At 45.0% G+C, this 18,788-nt stretch overlaps 1 protein-coding gene across 4 annotated transcripts in view; it reads left to right on the top strand.

Moving 5' to 3' along the window:
• TOX2 (TOX high mobility group box family member 2) overlaps positions 1-18,788 on the top strand; it is a 208,302-nt gene that overhangs the window by 59,999 nt on the left and 129,515 nt on the right. For 2 of the 4 annotated variants that reach the window (XM_056548147.1, XM_056548149.1), the window contains exon 2: positions 16,347-16,412. The exons of the other annotated variants lie outside the window; for them this stretch is intronic. In XM_056548147.1, the coding sequence (XP_056404122.1) occupies positions 16,347-16,412 (66 nt within the window). The remainder of the gene's footprint in view (positions 1-16,346; positions 16,413-18,788) is intronic. 4 annotated transcript variants of the gene reach the window in all.

Raw genomic sequence — 18,788 nt, 5'->3', positions numbered from 1 at the left:
GACTCCAGAGGATCTACACTGTCCCTGAAAGGTAAATCAAGGCTTTCCTTTCATCTGAGCAGCCTTTGGCTGTCCAGGAATGCTGGGAGTTGTAATTTTTGCAGCAGCTGGGGACACACTGTTTAGAAAACACTGTTGTAACCTAATAAATTTTGCGTAGCAACCCAATTACACAAAACGTATCCGCGATGGAAGCCGCATAGAATATTAAACGCTACAGGAATGTGTCTCCAACAGTGGCAAAACTACAACTCCCAGCATGCTCGGACAGCCGTTGGCTGTCCCGACTTGCTGGGAGTTGTAGTTTTTCTATGGCTGGAGGCACAATGGTTGGAAAACACTGCACTTGTGGAAGTGATGTTGTGGATTTGATGCTGCGGATTTCATGCGTTAAATCTGATGTTGCAGGTTTTATTTTTCAAATTTGATGTTGCTGATTTGATGTTTACCAATGATGCTGCAGATTTGATTCATTAGATTGGATGCTGCAGATTTGATTCATTAGATTGGATGCTGCAGATTTGATTCAGTAGATCTAATGATGCAGATTTGATTCAGTAGATTTGATGCTGCAGATTTGATGTTGTGGATTTAATGTTGTGGATTTGATGCTGTAGATTTGATGCTAAGGATTTAATGGTGCAGATTTTATGGAATACATTTTAAGCTGCAGATTTTATCATGTAGACTTGAAGTTGGGAATTTAAAGCTGCAGATTTGATTCTGCGGATTTAATGCTGCAGATTTGATGCTGCAGTTTTGATGCTATGTATTTGATGCTGCAGATTAGCTGCTAAAGATCTGATGCTACATATTTGATGCTGCAGTTTTAATGCTGCAGATTTCATGTTGTGGGTTTGATGCTACAGATTTTATGCTGCAGTTGTGATTCTGACGATTTGTTGCTATGGATTTGATGCTGCCGATTTGATGCTGCCGATTTAATGGTGTAAATGTGATGTAGCAGATTTGATTATGTATTCACTCATTTTGTTCCATTGATTTACATAGCATCAAATCTGCAGCATCACATCTGCAGCAGATACGGTATGTGTGAATGTGCCCTTACCGTACAAGAGAGGATTCCCAGCCTGAGGATTTCGGACCCCGGGGGCAGCTTCATCGGGACAGGGGCTCCGCATATGTATGGAGGCTTATAGGGCCACCCTAACCCCGTCCTCTAGTGTCCTGTATCCTGTCCAGCCCTGACTGAATGTCATTGTAACTAAAATATTTGATCGTTCGTAGTTTTATTATGTAACCGGGGGGGGGGGGGGTGGGTAGAATCCTGGACAGAGGACCCCAGGGCCCCCAATACAGATTTCATGAGTGGTCCAACATTATGGCTGAGAGATGTAAGAGGCTTATTGATGGTTATAGGAAGAGTGGTCCAGGGGGGGGGGGGGTAGAATCCTGGACAGAGGACCCCAGGGCCCCCAATACCCCAATAGGCTTTAGGAAATGTGTATTCTAAGGTGGACAACCCTTCTGGTTACATCATTCTGTATATTCATAATAAATCCACAGGTTCTACATCATTCATCTTATATCACAATTATTTCACAGGCTTTACATAATTTCTTATACAAATATATTACATATTACAATATATATGTGTCGGGGACAAGAACTTTGGAAGATACTTATTCCCCCCCCCCCCCCCCCCCCAATATATATATATATATAAATACTGTAACTGTATATATATGGCTATATATACAGTTACCTATATACCAATGCCACTGTTACGCCGAGCGCTCCGGGTCCCCGCTCCTCCCCGGAGCGCTCGCAACATCCTCGCAATTGCAGCGCCCCGGTCAGACCTGCTGACCGGGTGCGCTGCGATACCTCTCCCAGCCGGGATGCGATTCGCGATGCGGGTGGCGCCCGCTCGCGATGCGCACCCCGGCTCCCGTACCTGACTCGCTCTCCGTCGGTCCTGTCCCGGCGCGCGCGGCCTCGCTCCTTAGGGCGCGCGCGCGCCGGGTCTCTGCGATTTAAAGGGCCACTGCGCCGTTGATTGGCGCAGTTGGCTTAATTAGTGTGTTCACCTGTGCACTCCCTATGTATACCTCACTTCCCCTGCACTCCCTCGCCGGATCTTGTTGCCATTGTGCCAGTGAAAGCGTTTCCTTGTGTATCCCTAGCCTGTGTTCCAGACCTCCTGCCGTTGCCCCTGACTACGATCCTTGCTGCCTGCCCCGACCTTCTGCTACGTCCGACCTTGCTCTTGTCTACTCCCTTGTACCGCGCCTATCTTCAGCAGTCAGAGAGGTTGAGCCGTTGCTGGTGGATACGACCTGGTTGCTACCGCCGCAGCAAGACCATCCCGCTTTGCGGCGGGCTCTGGTGAATACCAGTAGTGACTTAGAACCGGTCCACCAGCACGGTCCACGCCAATCCCTCTCTGGCACAGAGGATCCACCTCCAGCCAGTCGAATCGTGACAGCCACGCGATGCTGCCACCACCATTTACTGCAGCTCCATATACTAAACAGCTCCATACAATGTAAGTACCGCCATACTGTGCTGAGGTAATAGCACCGTACATTATGGCGGCTGCAGAGCTGTAGTACGTGGAGCGCTGGGTAGATCCAGCAATGGCTTCTTGTCCTATAACTGATCATAAACAAACATAAAATCTCCCGTCATTCTAGCGTCCTGGTAAATCTGATATATTCATTGCCGGAGGCCGCGGCTGACCTCGCTGTCACCTACGATTTGTAGGGCGTCCGATCCATGAGATCTACATTGAGTTCTCGTAGTACCATGATGGTCCTGCTGTATAGATCTGACAGGAGGAATTATTGTCAGACATTATGTATAATGGACGACGTATTGTTGGGACAAGATTCCCCCGGGCCCCGAGAGGAAGGTCGGGGGCCCCTCTGCCACATAGTAGACACCAATGGTCCAGAGAAAGAATTATGGGGGTCATGTGTCATCATAACGCATCTTGGTGAGACATGGTGCACGTTTCAGCGTGCGGTGCAGCCGGTCGGCACAAATTCTACCTAATATTAATAAGTGACTTTAGATTGGCCCACAAATTGGCGCATCGGGCCAGGAGAGCGTGAGAAATCTGGGTGTTAAGACTTTTTTTTACTTTAAACAAGGCACGGCTCGCTGCGCGTGGTCCGGGGTGGCGAGACCTTTGCATGTTTTTTCACCAGATTTATCAAGTGCGACTTTTTGCAAAAGTGGCGCATTCCTGCACCACTTTTGCAAAAAGTCGCACATGATAAATCCAACGAAAAAAACAGACAAAACACGCTCACTCTCCGCCAAAATCACGCCCCCTGGCACGCTCGGTCGCTGGTTAAATGCAACGCACGCTCATTCACTAGTCTGGAAGGTCAACGTGCGGTTTGTTTAATCGCGAATTCCTTCATATTTCTCCCCCCCAAATATATCGATCTGAGGGGCAATAAACGGGCACAGGATACGGGGTAATACAATGAGGGGAGGGCGCGCGTATATAGAGCTTGGCGCCATTGTAAGGATGTTTTTCCTTATATGTTACTTATTTATAAAAGAGGCGCAAAAGTTGCATCCAAGACCAAGGCTGTTCTATGTAATAGATGAGGCTAGTGCATAGAGTAAAGGGGTACTCAGGGGAATAAAGGGGTACTCAGGGGAATAAAGGGGTACTCAGGGGAATAAAGGGGTGCTCAGGGGAATAAAGGGGTACTCAGGGGAATAAAGGGGTGCTCAGGGGAATAGAGAGATACTCAGGGGAATAAAGGGGTACTCAGGGGAATAGAGAGGTACTCAGGGGAATAAAGGGGTACTCAGGGGGATAGAGGGGTGCTCAGGGGGATAAAGGGGTACTCAGGGGAATAAAGGGGTACTCAGGGGAATAGAGAGGTACTCAGGGGAATAAAGGGGTGCTCAGGGGAATAAAGGGGTACTCAGGGGAATAAAGGGGTGCTCAGGGGAATAAAGGGGTGCTCAGGGGAATAGAGAGATACTCAGGGGAATAAAGGGGTACTCAGGGGGATAGAGGGGTGCTCAGGGGGATAAAGGGGTACTCAGGGGGATAGAGGGGTGCTCAGGGGGATAAAGGGGTACTCAGGGGAATAAAGGGGTGCTCAAGGGAATAAAGGGGTACTCACGGGAATAAAGGGGTACTCAGGGGAATAGAGAGGTACTCAGGGGAATAAAGGGGTACTCAGGGGGATAAAGGGGTACTCAGGGGAATAAAGGGGTACTCAGGGGAATAAAGGGGTGCTCAGGGGAATAAAGGGGTACTCAGGGGAATAAAGGGTGCTCAGGGGAATAGAGAGATACTCAGGGGAATAAAGGGGTACTCAGGGGAATAGAGAGGTACTCAGGGGAATAAAGGGGTACTCAGGGGGATAGAGGGGTGCTCAGGGGGATAAAGGGGTACTCAGGGGAATAAAGGGGTACTCAGGGGAATAGAGAGGTACTCAGGGGAATAAAGGGGTGCTCAGGGGAATAAAGGGGTACTCAGGGGAATAAAGGGGTGCTCAGGGGAATAAAGGGGTGCTCAGGGGAATAGAGAGATACTCAGGGGAATAAAGGGGTACTCAGGGGGATAAAGGGGTACTCAGGGGGATAGAGGGGTGCTCAGGGGGATAAAGGGGTACTCAGGGGAATAAAGGGGTGCTCAAGGGAATAAAGGGGTACTCACGGGAATAAAGGGGTACTCAGGGGAATAGATAGGTACTCAGGGGAATAAAGGGGTACTCAGGGGAATAAAGGGGTACTCAGGGGAATAAAGGGGTGCTCAAGGGAATAAAGGGGTACTCACAGGAATAAAGGGGTACTCAGGGGAATAGAGAGGTACTCAGGGAAATAAAGGGGTACTCAGGGGGATAGAGGGGTGCTCAGGGGGATAAAGGGGTACTCAGGGGGATAAAGGGGTGCTCAGGGGGATAAAGGGCTACTCAGGGGGATGAAGGGGTGCTCAGGGGAATAAAGGGGTGCTCAGGGGAATAAAGGGATGCTCAGGGCAATAAAGGGGTGCTCAGGGGAATGAAGGGGTACTCAGGGTAATAAAAGGGTACTCAGGGTAATAAAGGGGTGCTCAGGGGAATAAAGGCTTACTCAGAGGAATAAAGGGGTGCTGAGGGGAATAAAGGGGTACTCAGAGAAATAAAGGGGTACTCAGGGGGATAAATGGGTGTTCAGATGAATAAAGGGGTGCTCATGGGAATAAAGGGGTACTCAGGGGGATAAATGGGTGTTCAGAGGAATAAAGGGGTGCTCAGGGGGATAAATGGGTGCTCAGAGGAATAAAGTGATACTCAGGGAAATAAAGGGGTACTCAGGGGGATAAAGGGTGTCTAAGGGGAAAAAAGGGGTACTCAGGGGAATAAAGTGGGGCTCAGGGGAATAAAGGGGGCTCAGGGGAATAAAGGGGGGCTCAGGGGAATAAAGGGGGACTCAGGGGAATAAAGGGGGGCTCAGGGGAATAAAGGGGGACTCAGGGGAATAAAGGGGGGCTTAGCGGAAGTCAACTGTACAAGGTCAAGCAACTGCAACCTTCACGTTTCAAGAAGTGTGGGAATAACGGCCTTATTAACCAATCACTTGCTGAGACGGGTCCCATCCCAGCCGCCATCACTCCCGGTTGCCTCCAAGGGGGGGGGGGGGGGAGGCTCTGAGGGCAGGTGATTTGTTGGGCCATGTACAGAAGATCAGCGAGGTCCCTGTAGTCAGACCCCCTGCGATCAGACACTTCTGTCCCTGTAGATAGGGGATAAGTTGAGCTTGTATAAATGAATAGTACAATTGAATGTAATCTTATTAGACAAAAATGCTTCTTTCTCCTGTTATTGAGCTTCTTGGCCTTTATCCACATACCAAGCTATGGCTGCAAACTGATTGAGGATAGAACCCCCCCAGGATTTTAAGGTCCCCCATCTTCCATGGCCTAATGTGCCCCCAATAATAACTCATGTGACATGAAGCCGCACAAGTGGTGGCTCCTATAAGGACAGGCTCGGGGCCCCCCACCCTTCTCGCCTCCCCACATGGAGGTTAATCCCTAGAAGAGGCTGGACAGGACAGATCACGGCTCAGCGATGTCATCTGGAAATAAGCCATGAGAATCCCGGGATATATCCAGCCTCCACCGTATAAGAACCGTCGCAGCTCATTTATGACATAGAAATTCTAGACGTTTTCTAGTAACAATCCCTGAGCCCGTTCAGTGGTCCCAGCACCTGTTACATAAAGGGTGGTCCCGTAATTGTGGGGATTAGAAGCCTCCATATTAATGTCCCAGAGTCTATTAATGTTATTCTCTGTAATTCTGATAATAACATTGATTAAAGTCGCGGCCTCGGCCTCAGTTCATGATTCAAGGAATCTAAAGAATTTCTTCTGAAGTAAAAACTGGATACAAAGTCTCCTCTTCTGTAATAATTTCTTCCTCTGCCCATTTCACCGTGATCTTCATAATGGATTCTATTCAATACCGGCCAAGAGTTATATCTAACCTTGGTTTGGACAAGAACGCATTTATGTTCTCCGGCCCTATCATACTGCTTAGAACTCTGCTCTACTGTACTGTATATAACTCTCTTTTAACATACTATATACAACTCTGCTCTACCACACTATATACAACTCTGCTCTACCATACTATATACAACTCTGCTCTACCACACTATATACAACTCTGCTCTACCATACTATATACAACTCTGCTCTACCATACTATATACAACTCTGCTCTACCATACTATATACAACTCTGCTATACCATACTATATACAACCCTGCTCTACCACACTATATACAACTCTGCTCTACCATACTATATACAACTCTGCTCTACCATACTATATACAACTCTGCTCTACCACACTATATACAACTCTGCTCTACCATACTATATACAACTCTGCTCTACCATACTATATACAACTCTGCTCTACCATACTATATACAACTCTGCTATACCATACTATATACAACCCTGCTCTACCACACTATATACAACTCTGCTCTACCATACTATATACAACTCTGCTCTACCATACTATATACAACTCTGCTCTACCATACTATATACAACTCTGCTCTACCATACTATATACAACTCTGCTCTACCATACTATATACAACTCTGCTCTACCACACTATATACAACTCTGCTCTACCATACTATATACAACTCTGCTCTACCACACTATATACAACTCTGCTCTACCATACTATATACAACTCTGCTCTACCATACTATATACAACTCTGCTCTACCATACTATATACAACTCTGCTCTACCATACTATATACACCTCTGCTCTACCATACTATATACAACTCTGCTCTACCATACTATATACACCTCTGCTCTACCATACTATATACAACTCTGCTCTACCATACTATATACACCTCTGCTCTACCATACTATATACAACTCTGCTCTACCACACTATATACAACTCTGCTCTACCACACTATATACAACTCTGCTCTACCATACTATATACAACTCTGCTCTACCATACTATATACAACTCTACTCTACCATACTATATACAACCCTGCTCTACCATACTATATACAACTCTGCTCTACCATACTATATACAACTCTGCTCTACCATACTATATACAACTCTGCTCTACCATACTATATACAACTCTGCTCTACCATACTATATACAACTCTACTCTACCATACTATATACAACTCTGCTCTACCATACTATATACAACTCTGCTCTACCATACTATATACAACTCTACTCTACCATACAATATACAACTCTGCTCTACCATACTATATACAACTCTACTCTACCATACTATATACAACTCCACTCTACCATACTATATACAACTCTGCTCTACCATACAATATACAACTCTGCTCTACCATACTATATACAACTCTACTCTACCATACTATATACAACTCTACTCTACCATACTATATACAACTCTGCTATACCATACTATATACAACTCTGCTCTACCATACTATATACAACTCTGCTCTACCAGACTATATACAACTCAACTCTACCCTACTATATACAACTCTACTCTACCCTACTATATACAACTCTGCTCTACCATACTATAGACAACTCAACTCTACAATACTATATACAACTCTGCTCTACCATACTATATACAACTCTGCTCTACCATACTATATACAACACTGCTCTACCATACTATATACAACTCTGCTCTACCATACAATATACAACTCTGCTCTACCATACTATATACAACTCTGCTCTACCATACTATATACAACTCTGCTCTACCATACTATATACAACTCTGCTCTACCATACTATATACAACTCTGCTCTACCATACTATATACAACTCTGCTCTACCATACTATATACAACTCTGCTCTACCATACTATATACAACTCTGCTCTACCATACTATATACAACACTGCTCTACCATACTATATACAACTCTGCTCTACCATACTATATACAACACTGCTCTACCATACTATATACAACTCTGCTCTACCATACAATATACAACTCTGCTCTACCATACTATATACAACTCTGCTCTACCATACTATATACAACTCTGCTCTACCATACTATATACAACTCTGCTCTACCATACTATATACAACTCTGCTCTACCATACAATATACAACTCTGCTCTACCATACTATATACAACTCTGCTCTACCATACTATATACAACTCTGCTCTACCATACTATATACAACTCTACTCTACCATACTATATACAACTCTGCTCTACCATACTATATACAACTCTGCTCTACCATACTATATACAACTCTGCTCTACCATACTATATACAACTCTGCTCTACCATACAATATACAACTCTGCTCTACCATACTATATACAACTCTGCTCTACCATACTATATACAACTCTGCTCTACCATACTATATACAACTCTGCTCTACCATACTATATACACCTCTGCTCTACCATACTATATACAACTCTACTCTCCCATACAATATACAACTCTGCTCTACCATACTATATACAACTCTGCTCTACCACACTATATACAACTCTGCTCTACCATACTATATACAACTCTGCTCTACCATACAATATACAACTCTGCTCTACCATACTATATATAACTCAACTCTACCATACTATATACAACTCTGCTCTACCATACTATATACAACTCTGCTCTACCCATACTATATACAACTCTGCTCTACCATACTATATACAACTCTGCTCTACCCTACTATATACAACTCTACTCTACCATACTATATACAACTCTGCTCTACCATACTATATACAACTCTGCTCTACCATACTATATACAACTCTGCTCTACCATACTATAGACAACTCAACTCTACCATACTATATACAACTCTGCTCTACCATACTATATACAACTCTGCTCTACCACACTATATACAACTCTGCTCTACCATACTATATACAACTCTGCTCTACCATACTATATACAACTCTGCTCTACCATACTATATACAACTCTGCTCTACCATACTATATACAACTCAACTCTACCATACTGTATACAACTCTGCTCTACCATACTATATACAACTCTGCTCTACCATACTATATACAACCCTGCTCTACCATACTATATACAACTCTACTCTACCATACTATATACAACTCTGCTCTACCCTACTATATACAACTCTACTTTACCATACTATATACAACTCTGCTCTACCATACTATATACAACTCTACTCTACCATACTATATACAACTCTGCTCTACCATACTATATACAACTCTGCTCTACCATACTATATACAACTCTGCTCTACCATACTATATACAACTCTGCTATACCATACTATATACAACTCTGCTCTACCATTCTATATACAACTCTGCTCTACCATACTATATACAACTCTGCTATACCATACTATATACAACTCTGCTCTACCATACTATATACAACTCTGCTCTACCATACTATATACAACTCTGCTCTACCATACTATATACAACCCTGCTCTACCATACTATATACAACTCTACTCTACCATACTATATACAACTCTGCTCTACCCTACTATATACAACTCTACTCTACCCTACTATATACAACTCTGCTCTACCATACTATATACAACTCTACTCTACCCTACTATATACAACTCTGCTCTACCATACTATATGCAACTCTGCTCTACCATACTACATACAACTCTACTCTACCATACAATATACAACTCTGCTCTACCATACTATATACAACTCTGCTCTACCATACTATATACAACTCTGCTCTACCATACTATATACAACTCTGCTCTACCATACTATATACAACCCTGCTCTACCATATTATATACAACTCTGCTCTACCATACTATATACAACTCTGCTCTACCATACTATATACAACTCTGCTCTACCCTACTATATACAACTCTACTCTACCATACTATATACAACTCTGCTCTACCATACTATATACAACTCTGCTCTACCATACTATATACAACACTGCTCTACCATACTATATACAACTCTGCTCTACCCTACTATATACAACTCTACTCTACCACACTATATACAACTCTGCTCTACCATACTATATACAACTCTACTCTACCATACTATATGCAACTCTGCTCTACCATACTATATACAACTCTACTCTACCATACTATATACAACTCTGCTATACCATACTATATACTACTCTGCTCTACCATACTATATATAACTCTGCTCTACCATACTATATACAACTCTGCTCTACCCTGCTATATGCAACTCTGCTCTACCATACCATACCAGACTTTCTGGATACATTGTATATAGTGATGGGGGGTGAAGACTTTCTGGATACACTGTATATAGTGATCGGGGGTGAAGACTTTCTGGATACATTGTATATAGTGATCGGGGATAAAGACTTTCTGGATACATTGTATATAGTGATGGGGGTGAAGACTTTCTGGATACATTGTATATAGTGATCGGGGGGTGAAGACTTTCTGGATACATTGTATATAGTGATGGGGGGTGAAGACTTTCTGGATACATTGTATATAGTGACCGGGAGTGAAGACTTTCTGGATACATTGTATATAGTGATGGGAGGGGTGAAGACTTTCTGGATACATTGTATATAGTGACCGGGGGTGAAGACTTTCTGGATACAATGTACATAGTGATCGGGGTGAAGACTTTCTGGATACATTGTATATAGTGACCGGGTGAAGACTTTTTGGATACATTGTATATAGTGACTGGGGGTGAAGACTTTCTGGATACATTGTATATAGTGACCGGGAGTGAAGACTTTCTGGATACATTGTATATAGTGACCGGGGGTGAAGACTTTCTGCATACATTGTATATAGTGATCGGGGGTGAAGACTTTCTGGATACACTGTATATAGTGACCGGGGGTGAAGACTTTCTGGATACATTGTATATAGTGATCGGGGGTGAAGACTTTCTGGATACACTGTATATAGTGACCGGGGGTGAAGACTTTTTGGATACATTGTATATAGTGACTGGGGGTGAAGACTTTCTGGATACATTGTATATAGTGACCGGGGGTGAAGACTTTCTGGATACATTGTATATAGTGAGCGGGGGTGAAGACTTTCTGGATACATTGTATATAGTGACCGGGGGTGAAGACTTTCTGCATACATTGTATATAGTGATCGGGGGTGAAGACTTTCTGGATACATTGTATATAGTGATCAGGGGTGAAGACTTTCTGGATACATTCTATATAGTGACCGGGGGTGAAGACTTTCTGGATACATTGTATATAGTGATCGGGGGTGAAGACTTTCTGGATACATTGTATATAGTGACCGGGGGTGAAGACTTTCTGGATACATTGTATATAGTGATCGGGGGTGAAGACTTTCTGGATACATTGTATATAGTGATCGGGGGTGAAGACTTTCTGGATACATTGTATATAGTGATCGGGATGAAGACTTTCTGGATACATTGTATATAGTGACCGGGGGTGAAGACTTTCTGGATACATTGTATATAGTGACCGGGGGTGAAGACTTTCTGGATACATTGTATATAGTGATCGGGGGTGAAGACTTTCTGGATACATTGTATATAGTGATCGGGGGTGAAGACTTTCTGGATACATTGTATATAGTGACCGGGGGTGAAGACTTTCTGGATACATTGTATATAGTGATCGGGGGTGAAGACTTTCTGGATACATTGTATATAGTGATCGGGGGTGAAGACTTTCTGGATACATTGTATATAGTGATCGGGATGAAGACTTTCTGGATACATTGTATATAGTGACCGGGGGTGAAGACTTTCCGAATGCTTTGTATGATACCTTACACTGACACGTGACCCTTCTGCTGTATAATCATCCGTACACTCACGCTTAGTTTTGTATACCGTCATATATGTGATCTTTTCCTTGTATCTATTTGTTTTCTTCTGGAGATGACCTCTTGGTCCTCGTAGGTTTTCTTTCGGCATTTCTCGCCCTCCGTTGGCTTTTTTCTATCATTAAACCTGATTCATGAAATTTGCTTTATTAAAGAAGATCTTGGGGCCGTGTTCACACGGAATATTTTGGGCAGGGTTTTTGGCTAAAACAAGGTTGCCAAACTACAAGTTCCAGCATGCAGCTGTGGTTTTCCAACACCTGAAGGGCCCCAGTTTGGAGAGCTATGACTTAGTAGATGAGGTGTGATCCAGATATATATTCTCTGCCTATAGCCGGGTTCACACTATGAATTGTGATGCTGATGTATCCCCGCTCGGACAGGCAGGGTCCCCTTTGATATTATTGCTGATGTGTCCCCGCTCGGACAGGCAGGGTCCCCATTCATATTATTGCTGATGTATCCCCGCTCGGACACGCAGGGTCCCCTTTCATATTATTGCTGATGTATCCCCGCTCGGACAGGCAGGGTCCCCATTCATATTATTGCTGATGCATCCCCGCTCGGACAGGCAGGGTCCCCTTTGATATTATTGCTGATGTGTCCCCGCTCGGACAGGCAGGGTCCCCATTCATATTATTGCTGATGTATCCCCGCTCGGACACGCAGGGTCCCCATTTATATTATTGCTGATGTATCCCCGCTCGGACAGGCAGGGTCCCCTTTCATATTATTGCTGATGCATCCCCGCTCGGACAGGCAGGGTCCCCATTCATATTATTGCTGATGTATCCCGGCTTGGACAGGCAGGGTCCCCATTTATATTATTGCTGATGTATCCCCGCTCGGACAGGCAGGGTCCCCTTTCATATTATTGCTGATGTATCCCCGCTCGGACAGGCAGGGTCCCCTTTCATATTATTGCTGATGTATCCCCGCTCGGACAGGCAGTGTCCCCATTCATATTATTGCTGATGTATCCCCGCTCGGACAGGCAGGGTCCCCTTTGATATTATTGCTGATGTGTCCCCGCTCGGACAGGCAGGGTCCCCATTCATATTATTGCTGATGTATCCCCGCTCGGACACGCAGGGTCCCCTTTCATATTATTGCTGATGTATCCCCGCTCGGACAGGCAGGGTCCCCATTCATATTATTGCTGATGCATCCCCGCTCGGACAGGCAGGGTCCCCTTTGATATTATTGCTGATGTGTCCCCGCTCGGACAGGCAGGGTCCCCATTCATATTATTGCTGATGTATCCCCGCTCGGACACGCAGGGTCCCCATTTATATTATTGCTGATGTATCCCCGCTCGGACAGGCAGGGTCCCCTTTCATATTATTGCTGATGCATCCCCGCTCGGACAGGCAGGGTCCCCATTCATATTATTGCTGATGTATCCCGGCTTGGACAGGCAGGGTCCCCATTTATATTATTGCTGATGTATCCCCGCTCGGACAGGCAGGGTCCCCTTTCATATTATTGCTGATGTATCCCCGCTCGGACAGGCAGGGTCCCCTTTCATATTATTGCTGATGTATCCCCGCTCGGACAGGCAGTGTCCCCATTCATATTATTGCTGATGTATCCCCGCTCGGACAGGCAGGGTCCCCATTTGTATTATTGCTGATGTATCCCCGCTCGGACAGGCAGGGTCCCCATTCATATTATTGCCGATGTATCCCTGCTCGGACAGGCAGGGTCTTCTTTCAAATTATTGCTGATGTATCCCCGCTCGGACAGTCAGGGTCCTCTTTCATATTATTGCTGATGTATACCCGCTCGGACAGAGAGGGTCCCCATTCATATTATTGCTGATGTATCCCCGCTCGGACAGGTGGGGTCCCCATTCATATTATTGCTGATGTATCCCCGCTCGGACAGGCAGGGTCCCTATTCATATTATAGCTGATGTATCCCCGCTCGGACAGGCGGGGTCCCCTTTCATATTTTTGCTGATGTATCCCCGCTCGGACAGGCAGGGATCCCATTCATATTATTGCTGATGTATCCCCGCTCGGACAGACGGGGTCCCCATTCATATTATTGCTGATGTATCCCCGCTCGGACAGGCAGGGTCCCCATTCATATTATTGCTGATGTATCCCCGCTCGGACAGGCAGGGTCCCCTTTCATATTATTGCTGATGTATCCCCGCTCGGACAGGCAGGGTCCCCATTCATTTTATTGCTGATGTATCACCGCTCGGACAGGCAGGGCCCTCTTTCACATTATTGCTGATGTATCCCCGCTCGGACAGGCAGGGTCCCTATTCATATTATTGCTGATGTATACCCACTCGGACAGGCGGGGTCCCCATTCATATTATTGCTGATGTATCCCCGCTCGGACAGGCAGGGTCCCCTTTCATATTATTGCTGATGTATACCCGCTCGGACAGGCAGGGTCCCCTTTCATATTATTGCTGATGTATCCCCGCTCGGACAGGCGGGGTCCCCATTCATATTATTGCTGATGTATCCCCGCTCGGACAGGCGGGGTCCCCATTCATATTATTGCTGATGTATCCCCGCTCGGACAGGCAGGGTCCCTATTCATATTATTGCTGATGTATCCCCGCTCGGACAGGCAGGGTCCCCTTTCATATTATTGCTGATGTATCCCCGCTCGGACAGGCGGGGTCCCCATTCATTTTATTGCTGATGTATCACCGCTCGGACAGTCAGGGCCCTCTTTCATATTATTGCTGATGTATCCCTGCTCGGACAGGTGGGGTTCCCATTGATATTATTGCTGATGTATCCATCTCGGACAGGCAGGGTCCCCTTTCATATTATTGCTGATGTATACCCGCTCAGACAGGCAGGGTCCTCTTTCATATTATTGCTGATGTATCCCCGCTCAGACAGGCAGGGTCCCCTTTCATATTATTGCTGATGTATCCCTGCTCCGACAGGCGGGGTCCCCATTCATATTATTGCTGATGTATCCCTGCTCGGACAGGCGGGGTCCCCAATCATATTATTGCTTATGGATCCCCACTCGGACAGGCAGGGTCCCCTTTCATATTATTGCTGATGTATCCCGGTTTGGACAGGCAGGGTCCCCTTTCATATTATTGCTGATGTATCCCCACTTGGACAGACAGGGTCCCCTTTCATATTATTGCTTATGTATCCCCGCTTGGACAGGCAGGGTCCCCATTCATATTATTGCTGATGTATCCCCGCTCGGACAGGCAGGGACCCCATGCATATTATTGCTGATGTATCCCCGCTCGGACAGGCAGGGACCCCATTCATATTATTGCTTATGTATCCCCGCTCGGACAGGCAGGGACCCCATTCATATTATTGCTGATGTATCCCCGCTCGGACAGGCAGGGACCCCATTCATATTATTGCTTATGTATCCCCGCTCGGTCAGGCAGGGTCCCCATTCATATCATTGGCTGGAGTCTAGAGGCATTTAGGTCTCTTTCAGAACGGATCCTGAGTTCTGTCTTGGACCACGATTCTAAATCCAAGCACCAAAATGACCCAAACATAGTCCGTAGGGGACTGCGCTCCAGCCATTGAAATGATCGGGGCCATGTCTGAACACTTCGGCATGATACTGTGACTGTGGCAGCTTTGGATGACATTTTTAGAACTTCAATGGCCACCATATTATCCCCCCCCCCCCCAGAAACTGACGCTTACACCATATTGAGAACATCAATGGACACCATATTAGTCGTCCCCCTCCCCCCCCCCAGAAACTGACGCTGACAACATCTTGAGAACTCCAATGGCCGCCATATTAGTTCTCCTCCAGCTTCACCCCTGTTGGTTTCCCTCTGGGAGGAGATGTTCTTTTGTTCTTTACATTAAAACCTCATTCATTCTGTATTACAAAAACCCCACCAAGCTCGTCGGCCATGTTTCCTCACCGCCTGTCTATGTACTTGTGACCTCTTTGTCCTTGAATATGAGAAAAAAGGTCTTTAATTCCTATTTTTGTCTTGTAGTTTGATGGGGAGAACATGTATATGAGTATGAATGAGAGTAACCAGGACTTCCTTTCAACAAATCAGGTAGGTTCCGTTCTGCTTCCCTTGTCACGCTTGTGGTATGGTGGTTATCGCTTACGGTAGATGTCGCGCTCCTCCCGGCACTAATGGAAAAGACGACTGAAGCCGATAGAACCCATCAGATGATGTCACTGACATTGTGTTTGTCGCTATTCCCACCTCCACTGTCTGCCGTAGACTTGTCCTCTATACTTGTGCTCTATGAAGACCCCACAAATTGTCAGCTATTGGTCATTTATACTTGGGGGCGTGATGTCTGTGTGGGCTGCCTACTTACCTCTACTGTATGTATATATGGGGGCACAGTGGAGAGAGGGCCTACAACTATAATGGTGGGGGTATAGGGGTCTACAACTATATATAAGGGGGCAGTATAGGGGTCTACAACTATAAGGGGGGTATAGGGGTCTACAACTATATATAAGGGGGCAGTATAGGGGTCTACAACTATATATAAGGGGGCAGTATAGGGGTCTACAACTATAAGGGGGGTATAGGGGTCTACAACTATAAGGGGGGTATAGATGCCTACAACTATATATAACGGGGGCAGTATAGGGGTCTACAACTATATATAAGGGGGCAGTATAGTTGTCTACAACTATAAGGGGGGTATAGGGGTCTACAACTATAAGGGGGGTATAGATGCCTATAACTATATATAACGGGGGCAGTATAGAGGTCTACAACTATATATAAGGGGACAGTAAAGGGGTCTACAACTATAAGGGGGGTATAGATGCCTACAACTATATATAAGGGGGCAGTATAGGGGTCTACAACTATAAGGGGGGTATAGGGGTCTACAACTATAAGGGGGGTATAGATGCCTACAACTATATATAACGGGGGCAGTATAGGGGTCTACAACTATATATAAGGGGGCAGTATAGGGGTCTACAACTATAAGGGGGGTATAGGGGTCTACAACTATAAGGGGGGTATAGATGCCTATAACTATATATAACGGGGGCAGTATAGAGGTCTACAACTATATATAAGGGGACAGTAAAGGGGTCTACAACTATAAGGGGGGTATAGATGCCTACAACTATATATAAGGGGGCAGTATAGGGGTCTACAACTATATATAAGGGAGGGCAGTATAGAGGTCTACAACTATATTTAAGGGGGCAGTATAGGGGTCTATAACTATATATAAGGGGGGCAGTATAGGGGTCTACAACTCTAAGGGGGGTATAGGGGTCTACAACAATAAGGGGAGTGTAGAGGCCTACAACTATACATAAGGGGGCAGTATAGGGGTCTACAACTATATATAAGGGGGCAGTATAGGGGTCTACAACTATACATAAGGGGGAAGTATAGGGGTCTACAATTATAAGGGGGGTGTAGAGGCCTATAACTATATATAAGGGGGCAGTATAGGGGTCTACCATTATAAGTAAGGGGGGGCAGTATAGGGGCATACAACTATAAGGAGGGTGTAGAGGCCTACAACTATATATAAGGGGGCAGCATAGGGGCCTACAACCATATATAAGGGGGCAGTATAAAGGCCTACAACTATATATAAGGGGGCAGTATAGGGGTCTACAACTACGGGGCAGTATAGGGGTCTACAACTATATATAAGGGGGCAGTATAGGGGTCTACAACTATAAGGGGGGATGACGAGACCTACAACTATATATAAGGGGGGCAGTATAGGGGTCTACAACTATAAGGTCGGTGTAGAGGCCTACAACTATATATAACGGGGGCAGTATAGGGGTCTACAACTATATATAAGGGGGAATATAGAGGTCTACAACCATATATAAGGGCAGAGTAGGGGCCTACAACTACGGGGCAGTATAGTCGTCTACATTTATATATGGGGCAGTATAGGGGCCTACAATTATATATAAGGGCAGTATAGGGGTCTACATTTATATATGGGGGCAGTATAAGGGCCTATAACTATATATGTGGCAGTATAAGGGCCTATAACTATATTCTGTAAGTAGTATAGGGGCCTACATCGATATATGGAGACAGTACAGGGGTCTACATTTATATAGAAGGGCAGTGTAGGGGCCAACAACTATATATGGGGGCAGTATAAGGGCCTATAACTATATATGGGGCAGTATAAGGGCCTATAACTATATATGGGTTCAGTAGAAGGGCCTATAACTATATATGGGGCAATATAAGGACCTATAACTATATATGGGTTCAGTATAAGGGCCTATAACTATATATGGGGCAGTATAAGGACCTATAACTATATATGGGGCAGTATAAGGGCCTATAACTATATATGGGTTCAGTATAAGGACCTATAACTATATATGGGGGCAGTATAAGGGCCTATAACTATATATGGGGCAGTATAAGGGCCTATAACTATATATGGGTTCAGTATAAGGGCCT

This window comes from Hyla sarda, chromosome 12, assembly GCF_029499605.1.
Source record: "Hyla sarda isolate aHylSar1 chromosome 12, aHylSar1.hap1, whole genome shotgun sequence".
NCBI lineage: Eukaryota > Metazoa > Chordata > Amphibia > Anura > Hylidae > Hyla > Hyla sarda.
Note: the sequence above shows the minus strand (reverse complement) of the source record. Positions and strands in the feature narration are given on the sequence as shown.